This window comes from Neopsephotus bourkii, unplaced genomic scaffold (assembly GCF_033783945.1).
Source record: "Neopsephotus bourkii isolate Nb327-2 ecotype Australia unplaced genomic scaffold, CSIRO-AGI_Nbou_v1 NB_381, whole genome shotgun sequence".
Taxonomy (NCBI): domain Eukaryota; kingdom Metazoa; phylum Chordata; class Aves; order Psittaciformes; family Psittacidae; genus Neopsephotus; species Neopsephotus bourkii.
In genome coordinates, this window is record NW_026900886.1 from 206,740 (window position 1) to 234,689 (window position 27,950).

Sequence of the window (27,950 nt, forward strand, 5' to 3'; positions counted from 1 at the left end):
GTATTTGCTATTCTGGGCAGAATTATATACTTTTTTTTAATTTTTTTTTATTTTTTATTTCCTGGCAGAAGACATCTCTTCTTGCCTTTGAAAACGCTGAGCAAAGAAGTCAGCATTAGCCAACAACTGCCATGTCAGTGTTGGTGTAGAAAATGCTCCAGAAATCAAGTTGTATTCTGCAGTTCAACTTAAAAAACCCCAAAGGACAAAAAGTTCAAACTAAGCATGAACAAAATCAATCTTTTTCTACTGACAACTGTTACTGGAAGGAAAATAATCAACAAATACCAACTCATTGAAGATACCACAGTTATTCTTCAACAGGGCAAAATTGTGACGTCTCTACAGCCCTTACATGGTGTCTTCTGAAAAACGTTGAGTTTTCATGCATATTTTAAATTTTCTTTTAAATATAAATATGAAATAAAAGCTTGACAACCAAATGTGAACTCCAGCCCAAGGAAAGCTCCTTACCTTAAAGTGCAGTTTTGGACAGAGGGTGACATACTCAGCTGATTTTGCAGATCAGCTCATTTCTTTCTCAGACAAAAATTCATTCTCAAGTCCCGTTCTCACTTCCCAGTATAACAATTACATGACACAAGGGACCTGCAGAGTGCTTGACAAATCGGTACCCTGGGAATGCTGAACATAAGCTGAGCTCTCCTGACCACCAGGAAAACATTCGATCCCATCTCACCACCTAGCGCAACTGTCTTAAACTTAAAAACATCTGGATTTTTTCAGACACAAAGTAGCTAATAAAACAGCAATAAAAATAAGTTCTATGTCCATCAATCCCCTCCTAATGCCTTTGTCAGGGCCTTTCCTGATCATAAACAGAAGTGAACTTCCAGGACATGGAACTGTTGGAACAAGTCTAGAGGAGGCCACGAGGATGATCAGGGGACTGGAGCACCTCCTGTATGGAGATTGGCTGAGAAAGTTGGGACTGTTCAGCCTGGAGAAGAGAAGGCTGTGTGGAGACCTCATAACAGCCTTCCCATATCTGAAGGGAGCCTATAATAGGGATGCTGGGGAGGGACTCTTCATTAGGGACTGCAGTGACAGGACAAGGGGTAATGGGTTAAACTTAAACAGGGGAAGTTTAGATTGGATATAAGGAAGAAGTTCTTTACTGTAAGGGTGGTGAAGCACTGGAATGGGTTGCCCAGGGAAGCTGTGAATGCTCCATCACTGGCAGTGTTCAAAGCCAGGTTGGACAGAGTCTTGGGTACCATGGTTTAGCGTGAGGTGTCCCTGCCCATGGCAGGGGGTTGGAACTGGATGATCTTAAGCTCCTTTCCAACCCTAACTGTTCTATGATTTTATGATTCTCTGAAGTAGCAGTTTGCTGACACCTGATCACTTTTACTCTGCTTGAGCATTGCTGTGGATCTCTGAATACAATACAGCAATGTGCTAATGCTGCCACAGGTTCCTGAGGAGGAAAGCTGACATTGTTACAGCATTTTTTTTTTTTCCTTTTCCTATTTCTAAGATGTTTTTAACTGTAGGCTACTGAAGTGTACCCTTGGGATGGCAGAGACAGTAATAAGGTATCCATCACGAGGAGCAGTACCTTCCCTGTAGACAATGTCAAAACAAAGATACCTTGTCAAAACAGATGCGGTCTGACAAGCAAAAGAAATTCCATTAGCTATTAGTTCAACCAGGCCAAGGGCAAGGTCCTGCCCCTGGGTCAGGGCAATCCCATCACAAACACAGGCTGGGGGGGGACGGGATGGAACAGCCTGAGGAGAAGGACTTGGGGTGTTGGGTGAGGAGAAGCTCCCCATGACCCAGCTTCAGTGAGCGCTTGAGCCCAGAACCCCCCCGTGTGCTGGGCTGCACCCCCAGAGTGCGAGCAGCGGCCCAGGGAGGGGACCCTGCCCCTCTGCTGTGCTCTGGGGAGACCTTAGAGCAGCTCCAGTGCCTAAAGGGGCTGCAGGAAAGCTGGAAAGGGGCTTGGGACAAGGGCCTGTAGGGACAGGCCAAGGGGAATGGCTTGAACCTGCCCGGGGGGAGACTGAGCTGAGCTCTTAGGCAGAAGCTCTTCCCTGTGAGGGTGCTGAGGCGCTGGCACAGGGTGCCCAGAGAAGCTGTGCAGCTTGGAACTTGATGGTCTTTAAGATCCCTTCCAATCCAAATGGTTCTGTGATTCTGAAAGTAAGTATGGGTGGTGTTAAGCACTGAGGAAGCAGCTCAGCACTGAGGAAGAGGATGTGGAGCACCCATCCTTGAGGGTTCTCAGAACTCAGCTGCAGACGACAGCTGTGACCCAGAGCCAACTTCGAAGCTGGCCCTGCTTGAACAGATAATTGGGCACTACAACTTGAGGGATCACTTCCAGCCCAAGTCCATCTGTGACAATTAGTACCTGCTCACACAAACAGGGTGAGGGCAGGAACCTGGCTTTGATGCCAAGCTGAGGAGGAAGCTCTAATCCAGCTGTTGACACAGGACCTTTCTGTCTTCTGTGCTGATCTCTCTCTTTGCTTCACCACAAACATATTGACTCCCCTTTATTGTTATAGCAATGAAAGGAGTGGAAACAGAAATGTTAGATTTTGTTGTAAACAGAGTAACTCCTGCAGGAAATGCCCTCTTCAGAGAGAAGAGGTCTTCAGAATAATTACATCTATGCCCTGTGTGTCCTGCCATTGCCACTGATGCTGGAAGGCCCTCTAAAAGGCAAAACCCCCATCATTCACTATTATCTCAAAAAGCAACTCGGGAACAGCCTTATTTACTCCTGTCTAGGTTTGTGAAAACATTGCACCTTGTAATCAATAGCACCAGTGTTTGTGCTACCAAGATCTAGTAACGTTAGTTTACTGCCCGAAAAGATAATCTATCTATAGGGCAAATGGCAAATTGAAGTATAAACTCTACAAGCAAAGGGTTATTGAATGCTGAGAAATCGACAGAGAAAAGCTCTTCCAACATCACAATTGGGTGTACTTCCATACAACCTGAAATGCAGGGGCTGCATCCATGGTGGTGGCTGTCCACGCTCCCAGGAAAACAGAAACCACCTTAAATGCATTAGGGAGCCCCAGCACAGTCTACAATAAAGTTTCACCTAGCAGTGCCACAACAAACAAGCCCAAAGCAGATTGATATCCTGCTGTGCGAGATGGCTCCAACAGAACTGGAGGGTTTTCTCTGGAAATTCATGAGGAATCTCTTCACAAGAGAGGGTGTCTGGGTCAGACCTTGGAGGAAACAGGCTGCATTTAGTAGAATACTAATAGATTCGTGCTCTGAGGGCTGCAGTGTCAGATATCCAGGCAGGATAAACTGTGCCACTTATGACATTAGAGCATCCAGTGGTGTCCTGCGAGGGGGTCAGAAGCCCAGGGGGTGATTTGGCCTCCTCTGTGCAGAAATTACCCTCAAGCAATGGACCATCACCCCAACGTAAAGTCGCCCTGACTCTGATTTGACAAATATCCACTGGTCACCTAATGACCAGCAGATTAAATTCCATTAAAAGAAACTATAAATGACGTATTCCACTCCTTGGACAACATACACTTGCCCTAAAAAGAAAACCTTATAAGCAGATTTTAGCACAGTTGAGGGAAATCATAGCTACATTACAACAACAGCAACAAAAAAACCCATCTTTTAATCATATTAGCAAATTTAATTATAAATACTCCACAAGAATAGGCTTCCATGATGAAACTCTCCAATTGACTTCCTCCTATGTTACCAGCTACAGAAAAGCAGTTTTATTTTATTCCTTCTGGGCACTTTGTGCATCAGCAATGGCTACAGTTCAGAGGTGGATGAGACAATATTATTTCATTGTAAGACATTATGTTATTTCATCAAATGTATTAGGTAATTTGGAGAGGAGTCACTATCAGAAATGCTAAAATGTGTAATGAAGAGCTCATGCATTGCTTTAATAAAATAAGAGACCTACCAGTGTATTATCCTTTCTCTAACAGCACGAGCATGTATTTACATCTTCTGGTAAACCAAACTATCCATAATAAACAAAAAGAACTTTGCTCAAAAAAGCTAAACTTACAAAATGCTGTAAAATTCAAGAATGCATTTTCCAAGGTTACAGAGGATGGGCCAAATATCTTCTTGGTGAATGGAAAGCACAAAATGCATATTTTAGAAAGTTGGCACATTTTCTTCCATGCCAAAAAGTTTCATCTGATTTTTAAACAGAGTCAGCTAACCACCATGCTGTTTTAAGCATCAGCAGTACTAGCATCTCCTTGAAAACCAGTTCCTTCTGCTTAGGATCCAAAAGAACAAATGGAGATTGCCTGATTGAGGCATCAAAATCTGAATTTCCCACCTAAGTATTAAAGACCTCTTAGGACAATGATGTGCCTCACGACTTTGGGGGTGCCTGTATATGTTTAGGTAACTCAACATATGAAACACTAGTGAAAGTGTTTAACAGAGCAAAGAGAATTTATAATGAGAATCAGTTAAGTGCTTTTATTTTACTGTAGTTCAGGAGATGAACAGCAAATCCATATTTGCAGCTGTTTTTAAGATGTCAGCCCATCCTATATTATGCCTGCTTGCTGATTTCTCTTGTGAGCTGTGTCCTATGTGCATTATAACAAAATGTGCAGGACTTTGTTTTTTTAAGCAAAGACGGTAATTTGAACATGCTTCGAAAGAGGTCTTGTCTCCTGTGGAGATATGAACCTTTACAACTCCCGTGGTGCATCACAAGCTCAGTGCACTCCGCATCAGCAGGGATGTGAAACAACAAAAAAAATCCCTATGTGCATCACATACATTTGTTATTGATGTTACAAATGCACCGAATTCAGGGAACGTAAAGTACTGTTGCAGAAAATGAAGTGTAAGACATATGGACAAATGAATAAAAAATGAACCAGCCATGACTCAAGACGACTCCTGACATCAGAGGGAACACCATTAATGTACCAGGAGGATAAACATGTGTGGGCAAGGCTTTGTTGGGTACTCATACACAAAGAATAACAATGAAAATTGCACCAGCAGGAGAGGTTGTGATTTTCTTTGCAAAAAATAAGTCTTTCATCTGAGCAATTGTGCACCTAGAAGCCTGGGTCACTTCGCTGCTTTGATGTCCTTAGCATCCCTGACTGAGAGATTGGTGCCACTCCTGAAGGCAAAACATAGTGTTGAATCTGCCCTTTTCCCTGAGAAAAAATGCTTGCAACAGAATTCGCTTTGCAACTCCCAAAGTTGCAAAAAATGCTTGCTTCTTTTATACTGAATGATCTTAAGGTCCTTTCCAACCTTCTATGATTCTTGGCTATCTGTATTATTTATATTTCAATTTGGGATTCAGAGTTATTCTTAGGTGTTGGACAGAGCCTTGGGTGACATCGTCTAGGCTGAGGTGTCCCTGCCCATGGCAGGGGGATTGGAACTGGATGATCTTAAGGTCCTTTCCAACCCCAACTATTCTATGATTCTACGATTCTGTTCTTTACCAGCAAAGAAGGGAAATATTCAGCTCTTCTCTTCCATCTGTTGTCAACAGATCCTAAACATTTCTCAGAGAAGCCTGTTTAGCATTTTTGTACAGCTGAAGAAGTGAGCCATCAACAAACTAAAACGCCTTACAGAAAGTCAGCCAGAGTGAAGTGCATGAGCGTATTCATATACATAAGTATATGGGCAGGCTAAAATCCACTTTGACACGAGGACAAACTTCAAATCCACGCAGTATCTCATTTGGGGCAGTTAAGCAAGATCTGTTCATAATGTAAATAATGCATGGATCACAAACTGACCCTTTCTTTGGGAGCGATTTATCCACACTTGGTAAGAAAGTAAAGTCAGGGAGAAATGAAAGAAAATTATTGCATGAAGTATTTGCAGAAATGACAGCGTTCTTTAAATGACAGTCAGTTTTCAAAGGCAAGGAAGAAAATGAACAGTCCCTGGAGTTTCAGAGTGCCTTTACTTGTTAGTGTTGTGCTTTAATGTGATCTATGAGGGAAACAGTGAGATGCATAAAATTTAACATATTTTTGTTTGATTTTTGTTGCTGCATTTTGTATTAAAAATGCAAAGGGAAGGAAACAACCTAAAACTACATTAAAAAGCTTTTTTGTTTCCTTTTATGCCTTTGCTATAATCCACAACTGTCATCTGCAAAGATTAAAGAAAATGAAGAACCTCCTTTGCCTCCCATCACAATAAAACAAAATGCTTTTTTCCTCATTTATGCAGAAGGGTCAAATTTAATCTGATCTGCAGTTAAGACGAGGGTGAATTTGATGGAATCCTTTATATTCCTACTGTTGTGTTTGTTAAATATAAATTCAGATCTAGAAGCTTTATCTCCATTTATTGTCACTTCTAATTGTCGAAGTTTCTTTAAATTCTTACTGCTTGAATAACGCAGCTATCTGTAAAGTTTAACATCTGCTCCATCCAAAACTCTGGGGCATCACCTGAGCAGCAACACTTGCATCAAGGTGCACAAAGACAAGAGCACCACAGCTGTCAATCTCCCACCATGCTGTATGGAGCTCCTTGCACAGGTCCATACAGACCAAGGAGACCATCCAGCTCACTCCAGCATTATTAAAAAGACTTACTGGTGTGAGTTGTTAATACATTCTTATTATTCATATGGTAGCTGTAATTCTCCAAACTACTAATTAAGCAGAAATAGCTCACATCCACTAAATTTTCCATTTGCAGCTTACGAGTTTCAGATGTGGGTAGCTTCAGGCTTTATGGGAGAAGAGAGAGTAAGTTTGCAAAGTCTTTGCTAGATTTTGCTGCATATTATGCACTTTGCTTTCACTGCTGGGCCAGGAGGATCAAAGGTTCAAGTTAAAAAAGAGACATGAAAATAATATTTCAAGATGTGCACTCCAGCTTCCCAGCCAAATCTTTTAAGAAGGTGCATATGAATTTCTGCACACTCAGGGAGATGAATGTAGCTTTTTCTTAGGTCACATCAAGGCAACTGTACTTAAAAGCTCTTTCTAAAATTATGCTTTTTTCTGCTCTCACATACGTAAGTGGTGAGGAAGAGCCGTGCTCTGAAGAGGAAACTCCATGTTTCTGTAAGACTCTGGAATTTGGTACAGCTCTCCCACCATATTTAGTTTTTTAACAGCTTGAATATCCATAAAATAGTAATTTTTATACACATTTTCTCATGGAAAGATTTCGGGCGTTTCACACGTGGAAGTATTACTGTGGATGCCAGAGGAATTAACTTTTCTGATCACCCTAAAATTGAGACTTGGATTTTCAAATCTGCATCTCTCCGCTTTCTCTCATGTGGTGCAACCACCCTGTTATCCGATGCAAAATTATTCTATTATTGCTACTATTCAAATGCTTTTTAAAAGCATTTTTGCTGTTGGGATGTCACTGACATAGAGCAGAGGCTGCACTGTGATATATTGAGGCCAGATTGGACGGGGCTTGGAGCAACCTGCTCCAGTGAAAGGTGTCCCTGCCCGTGGTAGAGCGTTGGTGCTGAATAATCTTCAATGTCCTTTCTGACCCAATGGTCATTCCCCAGGTCTTGCTGAGCCCAGGCTACCACCATTCTCATGCCAGCCTCCTACCCATTTCCCTTCTTCTAATGAATGATTAAAATATCTCAGAATGAGTTACCAATAGTAAGGTTGTTAACATATTGTAACACACTATGATAAAGTTACCACACTTAATTTCTCCAATAATTTAATTAAAAATACAGGTTCATCAGCTATTGAAATTTTAATGCAAATTATTGTAGCCAGTGTGGTGTTTCAGGTATTTTGGGGTTTATGTTTGCATAACTGGTAAAAAGAAATATCCTTGGCATGCTTTTTCCCTTCTCTTTCAGATTTTTATTTCACAAGTAAATGTTAATAAAAAGCTCATTGGAGATGAGCCCAATCACTTCATTTCTACCTTAATGTCTTTTGAGTTTGATCAGTACAGAATTCATTACTTCTTATGTGTGAAAGATCAGAATTAGCATATGTGAGTTTTCCACTATTGTTAAAATGACCATTAATTAGCCAATAACCTTGCTGTTTACAATCACAAGTAAATAATTAAAATAATATATTAAAAACAGAACAAACCCGCAACAAAAAAGAAAAAAACAATGAATTGTCTCACTTGAAGGATTTCCTTGTTAGAATTACTTATTTGAGAGTCAGTCAAACACTGCTTTCTCTGTCACAGGAAAGGCTGAATGAGAGCAGGGGATGCTTGCTCCTGAAATTTATGAGACTGACATCAAATATCTTTCATACACTGCAGAAAGAAAATACAACAAATCACTGACAAAGCTGAAGTCTCTGGATATTCTTTTATCCTTCTGCACCTGTGGAAAGTGTCTCCAAGGCAATATGACCACTCAGTCATGAGAAAATCACTGTGTTTAATTCATTCTAGAATACAAGTGTTACCTCTATATAGTTGCATTGAATATGATCACACAGAATAAAGTCCTCAATCACTATTATGAAAGACTGAGTAGATTTTCCTCATGTTTTTAGAAGTGATTTATTCAGCTCCTCAAGTGTACTACTTGGACAAGTGCTGTAACGGCTTGGATACAGGCTGATGCAGGCATTAAAGAAGTTTTGCTTGAAGGGGCAAATCAGTTAAGTACCTGAAATGTGATACAAAGCTGCCATGTGACTTGTGCATACCAGTGTCAAACTTATATTACCAAGAGGAAAGGAATTAAAAAGCAAGCCACTCTCTAAGCATGTAGGTCTCCAACCTTCCCCTGTGTGTGATCTGCTTAAGGAGATCCTCCACCACTTCCAAGCCTTGTACTTTCAAGCAGAGTTTTTAAAGTATTTAGGATTATGAAGGTGCAGTCAAGTGTCTAATAGGATTTCTACAGAGATTCTGAAATCTGACTCCAATCCAAAAACCAGCAGGTCCTGCACAGAAAACCGTTTTAGTCAATCACTAGCAGCAGATTGAAGGTTCAAATATCTTTGGAATCTCATTATCAGCTCTAGAACAGTGAATCCTGATGCACAGCAATGCCTACCATGGCTAAGTTACCATTATAGACAGTGGTCAACAGTGTAGAAAATTATCCACGGTGATCAACAAGTAGAAAAATCAGCTGTTGAATGGGCTGAACTATCCTTGCAGTCGTCTTTTCCTGCTTGAAGGATTAGAGAAGTAACATGGGCTGGTAAGGCTCAAACTCCAGTGACTCAGTTCAGTGTTTGAAGCTGGGTAAAATGAATAGCCTAGAGACTAGTCAGAGAGTTTATCACTATTTCTGTCTTATCACAACGGGTTTACCACCGAACACTGACTTACCATGGCCACAAGTCAAGCTACTGACTGCCTGCAGGAGAAGATGAACAGTCTTGAGCTTAAAGCATGGGTTACATTTTGTTTCTGAGTCTGCCTCAGCTTCATTTTATGATAGTAGGAAGTAATTTAGGGTTGGATTTTATAATTTGAGAATTTCACATCAAAAGGCAAACTGCAATACATTACTCTATCTCAAGACATTTATAACAACGGTACCCAACCATCCAAAATCATAGAACGTGTGGGCAGGTAGCCAATAATGACTCACAGCTGCATAAACATGTTAGGGAAGGAGTACAACCCGTATCAGCACAAGGATCTGCAGCCTTACATATCCAACAAGCAGGAATTGCTGCAGCAACCTTATCATATGTCTACAGCAGGAGCAGCCAGACGAAGGGGTATCAAGAAGGCAGGAATTTCCAGAGCAACTCTATTGCAGATGCTGGGAAGGTAATAAAGCCAGTAAGGGCTGTTAGCCTCAACTTTCAATACCTACATGCATTCGTCTTCTCAACCTCTCAACCATAAGGTCTTTGGAAAGATGTGCAGGAGGTGCTTTTGTACAGGTCTGAACACAGAAAGAAGAAAGCTGTTCCCTGAGAAAAGATCAGGCATATATGTATGCACGCACATATAGTTTCAGGGTGTTTTGCATCCCTGTTCAACTGGCACAGCACTAGTTTTAATACAGAGTTCTTCACCATCATTTCCCTCAGGACTACACCATGAGCTTATAGAGGTAAAATAATGCTTAACATGACCTGGGCTGTTGCGTTTCAGCATCTATGTGCAAAAACAGTAACTGCAAATGAGAGTCAGGCAGGATTTCTGAAAGGCATCTGATGTCAAGCAAACCTGACTGCTCTTTAATGAAAGTATCTACCACTACAGAATCTAAATGGTCCACAGGCTTGCAGTGTGCTTCAAGCTAGCATACAAAGGAACAATAAAAAGAACTACAGTGGACCTCAGGAAGCTGCAGAAAGCCAATTTTCCAGCTAGAAACATCACAGATGGGATCGAGGAGCAGTGGGGTGACCTTTCTGCAGTCTCTGTCTAACAAGACAAAGGAGAGCTGGGGAGCCAAGAAGCAGCAGTTGCTGAAAGCCAGGAGGATGAAAAGGGATGAGGTCTTCAGAGGGGAGAGGAAAAACTCACTGAAGTTCATAATTTATTTAGGTATCAGACTTCACTGTTGCTTTTCCATATTACACTTAAGATAATGTATACTTCTCATGCATGTGTTCAATAGGAATTTTTGCAACAGGTGGGATTAGTTCACGCAACACTTAGGAAATATTTTTTCCCCTTGTTCCTGACAGCAGCACATTTTGATTTACAACCTTACTGAAACAGTGGTTTTATTATGAAAAAAATTACCTCATCATTTTGTGTAGTTTTTTTGTAATGGTTTTTAATAAAGCGTGTGAATAATCTAGGAAGTGTGGCTACTGTTCTAATTTTTTAAAAGCTTTCTCTGGGGCTTAGGAACATACCACTGGGGTTCATTTTCTGTAGATATTTAAATGATGGGATTTAATTACTGCAATTATTCATGGAAATTGATTTTCAAAGTTGCACATGTGAATGTTCACTAGAGTCAGATCTAAAATATGCACATCAGGATTTATGATCAAAATCCTTAACCAGTTAGAGACCAGAGGCACACGGCTTACCTGTTCAATGACAGTTAAGTTACACTGCTCACCTCCTGAGTATTTGCAATCAAACAAACAAAAAAGCAACCCCAAACAAAACAATGAAAAGATTCTTTCTGTTTGAACAATTAATAACTCTCAATGAAACTTCAGCCTGTTGAAGGATGTTCAACAAAAAAACCCCACAACCTTGATTTTCCTGATTTCAGTGACCAAATTATTTGTAAGTAAATATTTGATACACTTGAGACACTTTCTTTATATTTTCTAGGTGTCCAAGTGTTACCTCTGTAATTAAAGTATATTGGTGAAACACCCTCTCTCACTTTCTGCACTGTGTACTTCTGCCTGCCAGCACAGTCAACAGTATAGCAGAACCTTATTAATCCACCAAAACAGTTCTAATAGCTTAAGTATGCTGCCAACTTCCCACAAACTACCAATGTAGTTACCCTGAGAGAAGGCTTTTGTGTCTACAAGTTATTTCCAGCCCACCTTCCTCTTGATGGAAGGACAAGAGGAAATGGCCTCAGGCTCCACCAGGGCAGGTTTAGATGGAGCTGAGGAACAATTCCTGCCCCAGAGGGTGCTCAGGCATTGGAATAGGATGCCCAAGGAAGGGCTGCAGTCACTGTCCCTGCAAGTGTTCACTGAACATATAGACAAGGCCCTCAGTGCCATGGGTTAGTGGTGGCCTTGGCAGTGCTGGGGTAAGAGTTGAACTTAAGGATCTTAAAGATCTTTTTCAATCTTACCAATTCTGTGATTCTGTGATGGTAGTGGCTATCAGAGGTCCCAGGAGCAAATATATTCACTGGTCATTTAATACATAAAGAAAAAGAAACACCGAGGCTTCAGAAACCCCAAAACATTTCTCCTTTTGTTAATCAAGACATTCCTAGTGAGAACTAACCATTGGGAACTCTATAGATTTCAGCTGTGTAGGCATCTCCTTAGCTTTTGCCAAAGCCAAAGAACATTGGTCTTGATAGCTCTGACGATCCAATTTCCTTTTCTAGTACTCCTGGGACAACAGTGGTTACAGAACGAACTGAAAACTCATTAAGGATATGAAACAATTTAAAATAGGCTTTGGAGAATTTAAATCCCTTTGGAATACATATTAAAAAATATATTGCATTTAATCCTGACCAAGAGTTATTAGACACACGTTCATTACTAATAGCTTTTATCTTTATATTCCACCAAATTCCTTCCATAGTCAGGCATCCTTCCATTTTTTCAAACTCAACTTGCACTTGCATGAAACATTACCAAATCTGCCTTTTTCTGTAGGACCCACAAATAGTTGGAGTGTTTATGTATGACTGCTTGCAAAAAGCTCCATTATGAAATTCACACCTGAACATAAAGAGGCTGTTTGATGAAGTAACAGTAAAAATGGTTTATTTGTCTCTTCAGTTTCCCTAAGGAAAAAGTGAAAAGGTTGGATGATGCAGTTTCATGGTGCTATAAAACACAAATTCCACAGCAAGCTGTCCCCAGGTATTAGAGAGTTTTGGTCCTATAGAGTTGAGATAACTAGTCTAGCTGTGTACCTCATGCACCACGTTAAAGCATCTTTCTGTAATCCTGTAATCTGTAATATCTGATCTTTCACAGATTGCTAAGCAGAAAACTTACCATTTTTACCTGGAATGAAACTGCTAAAGAAGAAATGACATGAAACCATTAAACTTTCTGACTTCCTTTAAATTCTGAATTGCTTTACCAGTGCTAGAAGAGCGGTCCATCACCAGTGGAAGGATGCAGGTCCCTGCATACCATGCTGAGAATTCAGATGAACTATCAGGAAGGCTTTGCCATGAATAATGAATAATCATCTCTCTCTCGGCACCACTTTGACAGACACAAAATAGGAGTTTTGCAATTGCCATTAATTCAGACATGGTGGGGGGCAGCCCAGGGAATAACATCTTTAGGTCCAGCTCTCTGCACAAGTGGGAGTCAGCATTAGGAGCACACGACTTAATAAGATCTCCTGAATAAAATGAGGATTTGATCAAAGAAGTTTGACATGCTTGAGAGTATCCAGAGCTTTGAAGGTGAGACCAAACGTGAAATGGAATGCAGAAGCAGTCTAAGAAAGCAGCATACAAAGGAAGCACCATTGACAGCCTGAAAATAAGCTTACAAAACCAGCACAATCTCAAAGCAACATCTTTTCATGACATGAAATAATGAAAGCAATTACTTACCCAAGTTTTCAATGGAATAATACCGCTGTTTACTGTCCACCCTCACAGTCTCAGCATACGGACTGCCTACACCATAGCCAATGATGTACCCGCGGACGACAATGTTTGGGTTCAATGGTGGAGTCCAGCTCATGACAATACTGGTTGTCAGGGGCCTGACATGAAGAGAGCTTGGCTGGTCAGGAACCTGAGATTCTGGGATTTGGAAAAGGAAAAAAAAAAAGATAAAAGAGTAAGTTCACATTCTGCTCAAGGTTTGAGTTTAAATTAAAACATTTGCACAAAAACCCCAACCAAGTGCCCCAGAGTTACATGCAGAGCTCATGCAATTTCGTTTCTGAGCTGCATCTTCCCCTTCCAAGGCCACTAATATGCCTCAGCCTGTTTAGCCACAGTACCTTGTACTACCTTTCACCTTTAGCATAAGGCTACAAGCAGGATCTAAAGTGCTGCAGGAAATGAAAGACGACTTGCAAAAGAATTTCCAGGAGGATAACTTTTCCCTGCTCTATTTGCAAGTTCAGCAGGATCCTGACAGCTGATTGCATGAATTGCTCACAAATTTTATTTAAGAAAAAAGGTTGACTTTGCTAATGATAGTCCAGTATATTCTGGAAATAATTTGTGTCTTTCCTATGAAAACAAGAAGTGACTTGCACTCTTAGACATGCAACTCTTGCTTTGAAGCTGCTTTAAATAATACACCAACATTTCAATAATGAAATAATAGAACCAGATACTTTATTTACAGGTATTCCCAGGTAAAATTCAGTACATTAAGTAGTAATTAATCCCTTGGATTCTATTAGCCTCTTACAAGCCTGATTTTCCTGTTAAGGGTAAATGATGAGTAAATGCCTTTTGTTTGAGTTTACCCGAGAACTACCATATCACAAGTCTCTTCAGAGGAGCTGCACAGTCACTTGTCTTTTTGAGAGCAGAAAGAGACAAGTTACTATTTTTCCCCAATAAAAAGGCTTGCAATATAATAGGTGAAAGCTTATATGGAAGGCAACAAGGACAGGGTAGAAAAAAAAGCAATACTATAAAATGATGTAAACTCCAACAAAAGACACTTCACAGTTGTGAAGCATTCCCACTATAAACCTTGGAAAAGGTAATATAAAGAAGAATTAACACTTTTCAGTAAGGAGTGCCATACATGCATTCTTGGCATTTTATGTGCTTTCAGGTGAATTCTTAAGAACACATTAGAGTACTCAGAAAAACCATTGCACCTTCAGAGATGTCTGATTAGTACATTACCAGTCTGAAACACTTAAGCAACTTTAGAGGCCTTTTGCGTTCAACTCCTTAAAATTGCAAAACATTGGTCTTGTTTAAAAGATGAAGAAAATTCACTGAAGACGAGCTACTCACAAAAAGAAACAGATTGCACCAACAGTGCCACCGTAAGCCAAGTGAAGTTGCCATTTACCCCCAGCCCAGTACCAATCTTTCTTTTAATGCAAAAGTTACTTGAGCAGCTACTCCTGAGCAGTGCTGTTTGAAAAACAAATTACAGAAGTATTTCTTACAAGCCCCAAAGATAAAATAGCAACTTGATGCCTTGAAATAAGAAGCTGGGTATCGCAGCGACACTGCAATTCCTCAAACTTCCTAAAAGTAGCAATTCTCAGGCAGCAAAGGAGATCAGAGCATTCAAAAAACCTATTGCCTTCAAATGATAATCTTTACATCTGACACAACACAGAGGTTTCAATTGCAGTACAGATACCTCTAGGCAGCCGTTTAGGTTAAAACTACTTTATTCAAACATTTCATACTCTTTATTTCAGACAATTCAAATATGAGATTCAGGCATTTCAGAGCTAAAACATGACTTCTTTCAAAAAGCAAAATGCAGTTTAACTTTTTGTATCCTTCTTTTGAATTAACCCTCTAAAATGAACCTAGGGTGAACAATATTTTTGAACTGTTTTTTGAATATTGTTGTTTTATAAACACAGTTATTATTTAAAGAGGCATTTTCTTGGTTCAGCTTTCTGTATAAAGCAACTTAATTACAATTTCATTTGCTCTACTTCAAAAATTTGTGGAATAAATGTTCTTAGTCTGAAACAGCTCTGAGTTTATAGTTTGTGTCATGTAGTTCACATCCCATAGCACATAGTCAAATGTCAGAATCAACTGCTTTTTCCCCTCAAAGTTTTTTTTTTCAGTTCTTTTTACGACAAAGTATGTTTCAGAGTATAAGGACTTCTGCCAAACATAACGTATGGCCAAACATCTAAACCCATCCAATTCTTCAGGAAATCAGACCCTCCAGCCTTTGCATGGGTCTGCTGATTTCCAGTGTCCCAGCACCCAGATATCCAAGAGTAAAACTCTTATTGAAACATGTATCTCACTTTTCTGCTTTCTTGTCAGGCCATTGCCTTGCAGTTCTAGATCAATATGTTTTCTATTTCGTATGTTTCTTCTGAGCTTGAACATGATGCCAGAACTATTTCTAAGAACCAACATTGAGATCCCATTCCCCTACAAGAACTGCCAAACAAGTTCTTCATCTTAAGTCCTAAATGAGCCACATTTATAGTCCCTCTCTTAACTGCACCAAGGGTTTATCACTTGCTGTCCTGTAGGGAAATCTTTGGGTACTTGCAGGCAAATGCAGTGTTCAGACACACAAGCTGTAGATGTCATTCAGACCCATAGCCCATCATCCAGCACTCAGGAGGAGAGTTCCTTGGTAGATCTGCCAATGAAACCAGATTTCTTGGTGCTGCTTTCCTTACTGTCTTCCCTTATGAACAATTAGATTCCAAGGAAATGGAAGCTGAAGTTCAGTGTCCCTGCTTGTGGTGACTTTTCTTCCTGGAAATCCACATCTCCTCACATGTGCCTCTGAGTCCTTCACTGGGTTACTACGTGATGGCTTGAGCACCCACGTCTTCATACAGGGAATACCTCTCTTAGTACTACTTAAAGACCTCTAATTCCATTTCAAGCTTGAAAAATCCTTAACATTTGGTTCACTTCAGTAATTTGATGAGATATTCAAAGATACATGTTTTATGTCAGGGTACTTTTTACTCATCCCATTTTGTTCATCTGTTTCGTACATTGCTTTTCAGTATAAATTGCAATACGGTAGTAGTCTGACTTGTTATGCTCTTAAAGCACTGTATCACTATCTAACACGTATAACAGCTTCCGCCTCTTCAATGGGAGTAATCAGAAGCCAAGCATCCTAAACCTGTTTTCCTGGAGGATACCTGTGCTAAGTTTATCAGCGATTCTCTTGCATCCTTGCTCAAGCTATTTAAAACATACTCTTTGGGGAAAACACTGCTTTCAATTTCTTATATTTTTCTTTTTAGAGCTCAAAATTTGAGGCTTAAAATAAATATTTAAGACCTCCTCAGCTGTTGGTAAAGGCACATGTGCTTTCTAGGGAACCTTGAAGGAACAGCCTTATTTTTGGAATTTTAAGCACTTTTTTTAAAGACACTAATTAAAACGAATATCCATTCAGATTTAACACTGTTCTCTGGGACACTGGTCATCTGCATGTTGCTGATGCCGAACAGGCTTCCAGTGAAAGCAAGAGAAACTGCATCAGCAGTGGCAGCAGAGAAGGAAGAGGAACTGCAGTTACCAGCCTCTGCTCCAGCCTGGTTAGCTGATGCTTGCAGGACTCTGCATAACAGCAGTAATGAGTAGATTCTTCCCTAGGGTTTATCACAGCATTTGTAACTGATCTGTAACACGGTGCATTCCCAGCATCAGGCTGTGGCAGCTTCAGGAGGATAATTCATCGCTACTGCAAATGCAAATGCATGTAAATACAAAACATGAACAAAATGGCTTTGCTTCAGTTTATTCACATGCACTCACTTCCACGGTGTGTCTCCTGTGAGGACTTGATTAACATCTTTGCATGCACATGTGTACTGAGGCACAAAACTTCAAAGGAATATATGTAGTGTGTACTAAATGCAAGTGAAAACAAATGTGCTCAAATGTGTTACCTCCTTTCTGCATACTGCAGTGCGCTCAGAATTTATCTTTCCCTCTCACCAGTGAAAAGTCAGCTCATTATACCTCAACAGCATCGCTTCTCAAATTGCTGCCTACCCAAAACATAATTAGAAAGATATCATCATGCACCGTGGCACGTCGTGATCCGTCGGTATAGCTACAACGCGTCTAGCGGTGTCACCTCTTCTTTACAGAAGGAGAAACCACAGGTGCTGGGTTCTTCCATTTTGCTCGCCATGCACTGCAGTCATTCCTGGTCTGCTAGAAAATTGCATTTGGACATAGGGAAAGGCAGAGATTCTTCAATTTACAAGGGCTGATTTTGAGAGCATAAGGAAATCCAGCCAGTCAAAAGAAAGGCAACATCAAGTACTATGGTGCATTTAAACTGAGTATTTATTTACTCTTTCATCCAGTTTGCCTTTGATCCTTTTTAGGTGACTTATTTTATTTTAAAAATCCTAGCAATTTTCATCAGTTTCCTTTTGTTTTTTGTTCATCTCCTTTCCACTACATACTTCCTTCATAGGGATTGTCTGTAGTTTTGCCGTGACTTCCATCTGTCAGATTCTTTGTTCCATTTGATTTGCACTCTGTTTAATTTTATGTAGACTTTTTCATTACTCTCCTTTTATTCCTTTACTACTTCAAATATTCCAGTCATTTTATCTAACGCTTTCATTTCAGTGTTTTTCTTCCCTTTTGTGTCAGCATCTGCAGTGATTTACACAGCCCACAGTTTCCAGGTATCTGCATCCCGTCATCTTTCACTAATTATTCAGCTTCGTTGCCAACCTGCATTTATAACATCTGCAAATGAAGGCTGGGAAACAGGATTTGACCTATTTGAATATTTGCTTCATGAATTGTTAGGATTGTTGGCATCATTCTTATTGTTTCTTTGATTATGTTTATCATTTATGAAGGTACAGGTTCACTTCACTGTATTATTGCAAATGACCATGATGCTCAGCAGCTAAATTCTAGTACAGGATTGTTTTAACAAAGGTTTCTGACTCCTTAGTTCTGTTAACAACAGAGAAACACAACCTAAGACGTAGTGGACCTGAGATTATAAGAAAACATCTGTTGGTGCGTGTTCAGAAGGTCTAAACGTCTCACCTTAAGTTCAGCCTGGGTGACAACTGCAATGACACCCCTCAGCTAGCTGGCTTTAGGAAGTAACAGGTTTTAAAAGAGATGCATTTACCATCGAGATCGTTCTCGGGTGTTTCTGCTGTGTACCAGTCTGAGGAGGGACCTGTCCCATTCACTGTCATTGCAGCCACCTGGAAACTGTACTGGCTTCCTTTCTCAAGTCCTGTTTAAAAAAAAAAAAACAACCCCCCCCGCAAAAAACCCACATAAATATCATAAAAGAAGAAGAAGATGAAGAAAATAAATTAAGGACAATACCAAAATCTTTAGTAATATTCCACTAGATTTGCCATATATATGGAAACATGTAGAAATGTATATATATTTTGTAGACTTACAGAATGGTTTGGGTTGGAAGAAACCTTAAACTTAACTTGCTGAAGATGCTGTGTACCCCCCAGCAAGTACTTGTTTGTTGTGCAGCCATTAGTTATACAGCCTTCACAAGAGGTCCCATAGGAGCTTTGGTCAAGGGCCTAGGTTAGATGACCAAGTTGAGATTTCACTATTAAAGGCCTTCTTTATAACAGTGTTCTACTTCTGGTTTTATTCAATTTTGAAATAAAATACTGCTCCCCCTCCCAATTATCCTGTTTTATTCTTGTTTATTCTGAATTATCTTGTTTACTCTGAAATACATGATTCAGAATTACTTCTAATTAGCACAGACCATATTTTACATGTGAAAATAAACATAAAGCAGGCCATCTGAGGTGAAATCATAGTTATGCTAAATTCAGTGGCAAAGGTGCCACTGACCTTTAATTTTCTCCCTTGATGCTTTGCTGCTTTCTTAGTTATGTCTTGGGTGTAATACACGAATGCCAATGAATTCACTTTCACATACCAGAATTCACTGTTACCCTTATGATACTCGTTTGGCTACTTTCATTCATCGCAATTATAGTTTTGCTATGATCTACTGTTGCACTTTTTATTCTGTGGGGAGATATTTTCCATTGAAAATCTTGGAAAAGAAACTGGGGAAATCAACATTTTTGCACCCATGAGAACATAGGAGATGTTGACTCACTGGTCTAAAAAATACCAATTGAGGCTTAAGATACCAAACACTAGAAATTCAGCTTCAAATTCATTAATGTTAAGGTCCAGCACACAAACATATGATAAAAACGTTAAGGAAAAAAATTGGTTTTGAAAAAAAGCACTATAAAGATTGTCTTTGTACAACACAATAAATGTTACCTGCCAGCAAAGAAATCAATGCTTCCTTGAAGTGAAAGTATATTTTATTCCCAAAGCATTTAATTCATCAAAACCTTGCAAGCCTGTACCATGTGAACACTGACCTGTGAACAAGTACCAGAGGTTGTTTGGCTCCAGTGTTTCAATCTCACCCCTGCGGGTAGTCTTTCTATGCCGGATTTTATAGCCCGTAATAAATCCATTTTGAGTACCTGGTGGTGGAGGCAACCAGCTAACTTTGATGCTCTGTAAAAGAAGAGATATTATTGTTGCTTTATTCACTTAAAAGATATGACAGAAGTAAAACATAGAATGAGTGGGGGGGGGAAAAAGGAAAATGAAAAAGGGTATGTTTTTGTAATAACAATATGTATTCCACTAAATTATTACTTTAAGATGAAAACCAAATCAAAACTAAAAAGAGTCACACTTACATAAAGAAAACTGTACATTCTATAGCAGTGGATGGCTATGCAGACAATCGATTTGAAGAGTATATTTTCTCCCTTCTGAGGAATTTTTCATTTGAACAGACCACTAGGACACATACGGTACTAGAAAAATCAGCTTCGGGATTGAGTAGACACTGCAACTCATTTCGGTTTTCAGCCCAAAGTGCCAAGGTCACCTCTTTTTGACCACAGGACACAAATATCAACCTGAGTAGTGCTAACAATTCTGTGCCATTTTAGTTCCCCAGACATTCGAGGGATGCTACCCTATCAATATAAAAACTCAAACCTCTTGGGCACAAACTCTTTGCCAATCCCAACATGTAAGAGAATTCTCACTGAGCTTTCTTCAGAGGCAGCAGCAATGCAATTAACCAAGACCAGTCACTTGCTTGTTTTCTAAATGTTGCTTGACAACATTGGATGAGGGATTTCATCTCAGCCTAATCCCTCAAACAGAAACTATCCCTTCTTCATGAGTCCATCCCACCCCTGCACGGCCAGACACTACTCTCTGCCACCTCTCCCCTTGGAGAAAGGCCTGAAGGAATTTTGTCCCTGTGATCCATAAGCCAATCCATGTACTTGCCATTCCTGCCACTGTACCTTGTACCTTCCCTCTTGTGTTAGGCAGAGGGAGCACAGCAGGTCTGTGTGCTGCTGCAGCAATCTTTTTCTTCTCAACCCTGTTCATTTCCCAATAAATCCCAACACTCAGTGGTGCTTTTACCACTACAGATCATTGTGCTTCCAGACTTTTAACAGCCAGACCTTCTTCCCAAGCAGCAGCAGCTAATTCAGGGCTTAGCAACGGGTACTCATGTTTTTACTGCATCACTTTCTATTTAACCACACGGAATTTCATCTACTCTTTTATCTGCCATTCACTCAACATTGTATGGATTTTTAGCAACCAGCTTCCGTTCATGGTACACTAAATTGCTAAAGCTTGTTTCCTCCCCCTCCATCCTGTGCACTAGCCAACGTGGATCCCAGCACACATCACTGATGGCTCCACGTCAGCACTCCTCAGCCAAGCCAACACCTCCCTCCATCCTTTGCTCTTTATCACATTGGTTGTTTATCACAAAGGGATCTTTTTACTTACACTGCATTTCTGCAGGAGCCTTTTGTAAGTGATCTTATCAAAAGGCTTTAGGAAACCCAAGCCAGTACTATCAACTGGATCTCCTTGCCCATGTGCTGAATGATTCCTTCAAAGGGCTTTAATAGGCATTTGAAGCAGGACTTCCTTCCACAAAAGCTTTATTGATCCCTGCTCGTCATATCATGTTCATCCATATGCCTATTCACTCTAGTCTTTATTACAGTTTTTATCATCTTGTCCAGGAAAAGAACACCAGATTTATTGGGCTGGACTGATAAGAGAGCTGATACTGTACATCAACATTTGTCTGCTGGAACAACCTGGGCATTAGTTGTTCCTTGAAAGTCTCTAGTCCTCTGAGTGTTTTTCCTCAGCATGATAAAAGTTATTCAGGGCATTAAGAGTTTGTCATGGAGCAAGGCCTACCATTGCACACTTGTGCCTATCTTATCTCTTACAGCACTGTATTACAAATTTTTAGACAAAGGGAAAAGTCAACCACATCACAGTGGATAGTGTTTGACCAAATACAATTTATTGCCATCATTGAGTTGCTTAGTCCCTGCATAAATATGTTATAGCACATATCCAATTAATTATTGCAATAGAAAAATCAATTTTGTGCATATACTGCCCAGTGATTTATTGTTACAATCAATTATACATTTCAAAATCAATACTTCAGGGTTTCATTGCTGAGTGAAATAATGCTGAGTTTTTTGCATTAGGGCAGAACAAACTCCATTTTTCAAACCACAGAGTGATTGCTTTAGAAACAGATTTGGTCACTTTGCATATTGAAATTGTCTACATATAAAACGTTTATGGGAGACTGCAAACACACAGAGAATGGCTTTAAAACATCTTAGTGTGGCAGCTCTGAGGAGATCTACAGGTAACTCACTGGTTGATACTGGTGCCCTCCCAGTTCTTCTGATGTCTGCATGACATGGAGCCACACTGTCATCATGGACACCTCAACATCTCTCTATATTCCAGCCCAGTTATGAGGAGAAGACGCACTGACTGCCCCATTTCACAGATAGAGGAGAAAGCAGGGCATTTGGATAGTTTTTTTCAGAGGAGGGAAAGAAACAACAACTCCATCTTTCACCTGCCCCTTCCAGTGGCTGATTTTTCTCATTGGGAAAACTTTTCTTCTTGTGTTCAGTCAGGATCTCCTCAGGAGTAACTTATGCCTGCCATCCGTCGTCTTTTCTATGTGACTCCTTGTCAAAAGAGTTTCTATCTATCTTCTTTGTAGCCACCCTTTAAATACTGGAACAATACTAAAGCAATAGACCGGCAATTGGGGTGGCTCAATCCCTCCATGGGCCAGTCAGTAACCATTTAACAGACCAAAAGATGGCATAACCATTTTGGAAATGGAGCAGGAGTGGCTCCAGCTTCTCTTGAGCCATTTCTTCATCAGGTTGCACAAGCCTGGGCTTCTCAGCGCAGGATCCTGACCAGGCAGCATTGGTCCTACCCTTCTGAGCGGAGAAAATCCTGAAGGCTTCCAAAGGAAGGGCACGCTGGTGTAAGTATCACAGTGTCCACACTTGTTCTCCATGTGTGCCCAAATATGTGCCCAAACACAGCAGAGTACAAAGCCTGTTGCACACAGGCATACAATTGCACGTGAGATTTATACATGTGCAGCTTTTAGGGATATGACGAGCTATTGCAGCCATATCTGCAGCCTGAACTTGACAGTAATTTGGTTTAAAAAGAAGGAAATGAGTTCCAGCCAAAGCATCGGAGCACTTGGAACTCCAACACCTGCATGCGCTGAGCAGTTTTTTCAAGACCTTGTCTTCTGCCTTGAAGTCAAGAGTGACCGCACTGCTCTGCACAGAAGGGCTCACAGAAGCAATGGGTTTGATCTAACACTCCAGGTAGAAAAAATAAGAAGTTCCTTATGATTAGAGGAAAAGGCTGGCTCTTTACAGATCCACCTAAAGCTGTCACTGTAGCAGTAACAGTTCACTTTCACCTTAACCTGGTATCCATGGACACCACAACGATGCTTTTTATCAATAGTACTTAATATATGACTCGTTGCTCCATGAAAATCAATAACTAAGGCTCTGACAGGCTTCTTGTTCTTTCTTCTGCTGAAAGAGAGCAGTAATGACTACTGCACTATTCCTTCACACTTCATCCGAGAGGTAACCAACAGGAAGAAAACATTTCCTTTCTATTATACCAGAATTCCTAAGGAAACCATAAAAGGAAAACAGCTTCAAGAGGATTGTAAGAATCCGTTATTCCTGCTTGGAATGCAATGTAGAAAAAAGTACTATAAAAGGCTGCGGGCCACCTCCATTTGTTGAAATGAGCCTTCTTCAACAGGAGCATGGTCCTTTCCTTGTGCCATTAGGAAATCACTGTTGAGCAGCTTGGCTTCAGCTTGGATGTCTAACATTGCCTTCACTCAGAGCTGCAAATGCCCTGGACATTGCAAACGGCCTGTTATAGACTGCAAAATACACGGCATAATCCCTCCTAGTTCAACTAGATTTGATAAACTTTTCCTGGGAGACCAGATGTTGGCCCAGTTGAACTTACTAAACCTGCGTCGAAACTTTAACATCTTCCCTGTAGTTTCCAAAACCATAGGATATTTCCATTCTCTCATTTTCATGATTATTGAGTACAATAAGAAAAAGATGACATATTATCTGTACATTGATTGGAAAAGTGGAGCATCAGAAATCTCATGAATCTTATCAAATCAAAGTTTCTGGATGTGCAAGGACCATCTGTCAGTTTGTTTTATCAATAATCTTCTGGGCATAAATATTCATTAGCAGATATTTGCAAACATTCATTCAGTTATGGTAGCAAAGGACTAGTACTTGCTTCATGAAGTCTCTCTGTTGCACTTTGTCTCTGCACATATGCTTTTCTTCTGCTTTTTTCTTTATTAAGTCACTCTACATTTCTTTCCTTTTTTAATTTTTTTTTTCCCCAATGGAAGTTCAATTATCTGCAATCAAAGCAGCTAGACACACAAATCAAGAATTTGATACAATTATAGAATCACAGAATCACAGACTGGTTTGGGTTGGAAAGGACCTTAAAATCAAGCAGATCCAACCCCCTCCCATGCTGGAGAAGATCTCCAAAACTCAACAAGATCTTAAGTAAAGGTAATCATGTGCCTTAAGGGTGTGGGGTGTTCTGCCTGAAAAGTGAAGCTAAACTAAATCAATTTGGGAATAACACCTCTGTAAATACACTGGTGCATGTCGTGAGCTGCCAAAAAGCACAGGGATGCAATGGGATGCAAGGCATCTCACAGAGCAACTAGCACTTTTAGAGGGTTTGGCAGGAGCACCCAGGATAAAAGTCCACTGGAGATTTTACATATTTGGAAGAAATTTTGTGGCTGACATTCCCTATCTAGCAGCTAATAGTGGACAGTACACTGAATGCTTGGCTCATCACAGGTTAACTTGGTTTAAAAAACAAAGCCTGAACAGTGCAAGGCAGGGGAAGGGAAACTGGAATAAGAGTCTGTGGTGAATTTATGTTGATTAAGCATCTAGAACACAACTTATTTGTAAAAAGTTGGAAAACGTTCTAAAATTTAGTAACTTGGTTTAAACCCACTCCCGCCTCTTCTTGCCCTCCCCCTACTCCTGGGGGAACGGAGAGGAGAATTGAAAAGAAATGCAACTCCCACAGGTTGAGATAAGAGCAGTTTAGTAGCTAAGGTATAACACAGATCACTACTACTACCACCAATAATAGTAATGATAAAGGAAATAACAAGGGAAGAGAATACAACACCTCATCACGAGGTGACTGATAACTCGCTCCCCCAGCCCGATCAAGCACCGACCAATACCTCCTCCAACCCTGCAGTCCACTCTGCTCTCCCGGCTAACTCCCAGTTACATCCTGGGCATGACGTGCTGTGGTATGGAATACCTCTTTGGTCAGTTTGGGTCAGGTGTCCTGTCTCTGCTTCCTCCCGGCTTCCCCTCCTGCCTGGCAGAGCATGAGGCTCACAAAGTCCTTGGCCAAACCAAAACATCATTTTTACCAGCTCTGTTCCCAGCCAGAAAGTCAAAACACAGCCCTGCACCAGCTACCAAGAAGGAGAAAAAATGACTGATACTGCTAAACCCAGGACAATTATTTCATGCAAGAACAAAATGGGCTGTTGCTCTCCCTATAAGGCAAGGAACTGCACATTTCTTGTTCGAAATATGACCCATACATGAGCTGGGATTTGAAACTAATTTCCAGAGTAAAACGGCGTATTTGGGAGCCAGGTCATTGTCAATGACCCCACAGAAACACTCAACACTCCCTCTACATGGAAACTAGGAATAACTGTTAGGTGCTTTCCTAAAGTGTTATGAAATTTTGCAGAGCTATTTTCAACCTCAAACACTGCTACTGCCTTTGTTTAGCTTTTATTAGTAATAGCAAAGGGCACTGAAGATACCCAAGGACTGTCAAACGTTTCAGTGACGCACTAAATACTAAGAATAGCAATAAAAGCAAGCAAACAAACAAACAAAACCTCCCACAGTCCCTCTGAAGTATCAATGGTTTCAACACACCCAGAGGGCAAGAGTACAGTTGAGAGCTGAAATAGTAGAACCTTGAAGAAATGAAAATTTGAATACTAGCATAAATAAGCTGAACCTGTCAGAAGCAAGGCTTATATCCAAAACCACAGTAAACCACCCAGGACACTATTGCAAATAATTGTAATCCCTCAGCACACTGAGTAGAAAGTTTCTCAACCAGTTTGACTTATCTTTCATCCTTAAAAGCCCCTTGGGATTTGGGTATGTATGTAGGACCAGCCACCACTGAACACAATGACACATCCCAGAGAAAGGCTGCTGGAGATCTAATGGGAGCACTCAGAAGCTGTCCTGTGCCTCTGATAAAAAGCCTTTCCGTGCTTGCCAAAATTCATGGGAATGTCTGACTGTGGTTTTTTTTAGCTGCTACTAATTAATCTTGGCCTCAATAATCTCCTCTGGGTGAACTGCACATTCAGAAGCATTCAGGCACCATTTCTGCTAAACAATTAAATCAAAACTACCTGAACAGCTTGTGGCAAAAATATATTATCTCCCAAATTAGGTACATTTTAAAAACAGGCAAGACTCAAGAAGGAACTAAAAATCCCCCAGTATTTAAAATAAATATGTCTAATCCTCAGATGTACTTTAAAGTAGGCTAGTGCTTGAGAGAACATGAAAATCATGGTGTTATTTTTGCAGTAAGATGCGCTAAGATTGGCATAACTGCAAAATAATAGATTCCACCCAGAAATTAAGCATCCTGAGGTAGCATGTGGGGTACTGTATGGGGTTTTTTTGTTTTGTGTGAGTTCTCTTTAGAAGAAGAGAAAAATTCCCAGGAAATACTTATTCTATATTGTGTATCTGGCACAGAAGCTTATTACCCAAACACTGTAAGGGAAGTCAAAACCATTTAAAAATCAGACCTATGGAGCCTACAGAGATCCTGTGTGGTGTTTTTAATGAAATGATGTTTTTAATGGAATGAATTTTAATGGAAAGGCTTACTTTGAAAGACATTATGTCGTTATTTCCAGTGCTGTGGGAAAGCAACCAAACCTGCTACAGCCCAAATTTTTTAATTTTTTTTTCACCCAAGAGAAAGTAAGAAATAAAAAAAAAAAAAAAAATTGGGAGATTTGTTCAGGTATGAAGACCTTTTCAGCCAGTATTATCTGCTCAGCATATTTCTCTTGTGAAATACATTTCCAAACAGCTCTTACATCAGAGTTGCATGATCAAATACTTCAACCATTTGATCACCACTGTCTTAAAAAAAAAAAAAAAAGAAAAAAGAAAAAAGAAAGAAAGTGATAATAATGATATTCTGTGGAAAAACTTAAGGCTAAAAACGCCTCAGGGTGTCTTCACTAATTTGAAAAGAAAAGAGGATGAAACAAACAAGTACAAGGCTTAGAAGAGTCACGAACCTCAGGCAAATACTTGGTTATGGTGGCAAGGAACAAAACAAACAGAAAATAGTGAGGTTTGAAAGCAAGCAATGAAAAAAGTCATAATTTTCTCACTGCTTCCAAAAAGTTGTTGCATGTACAGTGCACCTGGGTGCTTTTTAAATGGGAAACACCCAGGAATTCAAAAGAAAAAAAAAATGTTTAAAAATTGGTGGTGTTCCTCTGAGCTAAGCTTAGGCACCTCAAATTAACATTTTTGGGGTTGGACTAGACTACCTTTGAAGGCCCTTTCCATGATTCTATGATTCTGTTTTATAGTTGCAGTGAGAAAGAGGAATGTCCAAAGAATTTCATCACCAGTGCCTGCCTTTGGAATTGCCCAGTTTCTCCTGGCTGCATGGGACAGCTGGCCCAGCCATGGCTATCTTCCAGATGTCAAAGTTAGGATACATGAACCTTGCTTTCTATTTCTCATTTTATTAAGCAGAAAAATCTGTTTTGAAGCATTTTAGATATTTTGGGGCATTTCTAGACATTTCATTATACAGTTATAACTAATATACTAATTTTGTCAGTATATTTTAAAACTTTTTGAAGCAACTAAGAGATACCATTAATTTAAAATGCTCTTTATTTTTAAAGAACAACATATTCATGGACATTTTCAAAGCTTTGACTTCTCATGCAAAGTTGGTCTAAAATTTTTCATCAAGAAAATAACCCCTCTATTAGGAAAACCATCTACAACGTATTTCCATTGCTGTAGTGATCTATTTCTTTTCAATTTAACTCATTGCTATGTCAATGACACAAGTACTCACTATGAGTGTTTGCTCTCAGCGCTTACTTGCTCCTCTGAAGACTGAATTTCAAGTGGGTACA

The 27,950-nt window shown here is 40.0% G+C and overlaps 1 protein-coding gene across 1 annotated transcript in view; it reads right to left on the minus strand.

Annotated features, from left to right (window-relative positions):
• Nucleotides 1-19,786, minus strand: part of DCC (DCC netrin 1 receptor) — a gene marked incomplete at its 5' end in the record, with an annotated part of 102,927 nt that extends 83,141 nt beyond the window's left edge. The window contains 3 exons of the mRNA XM_061349039.1: nucleotides 13,172-13,366; nucleotides 18,387-18,497; nucleotides 19,645-19,786. Of these exons, the coding sequence (XP_061205023.1) occupies nucleotides 13,172-13,366; nucleotides 18,387-18,497; nucleotides 19,645-19,786 (448 nt within the window). The remainder of the gene's footprint in view (nucleotides 1-13,171; nucleotides 13,367-18,386; nucleotides 18,498-19,644) is intronic.
• Between the last annotated feature and the right edge of the window lie 8,164 nt (nucleotides 19,787-27,950).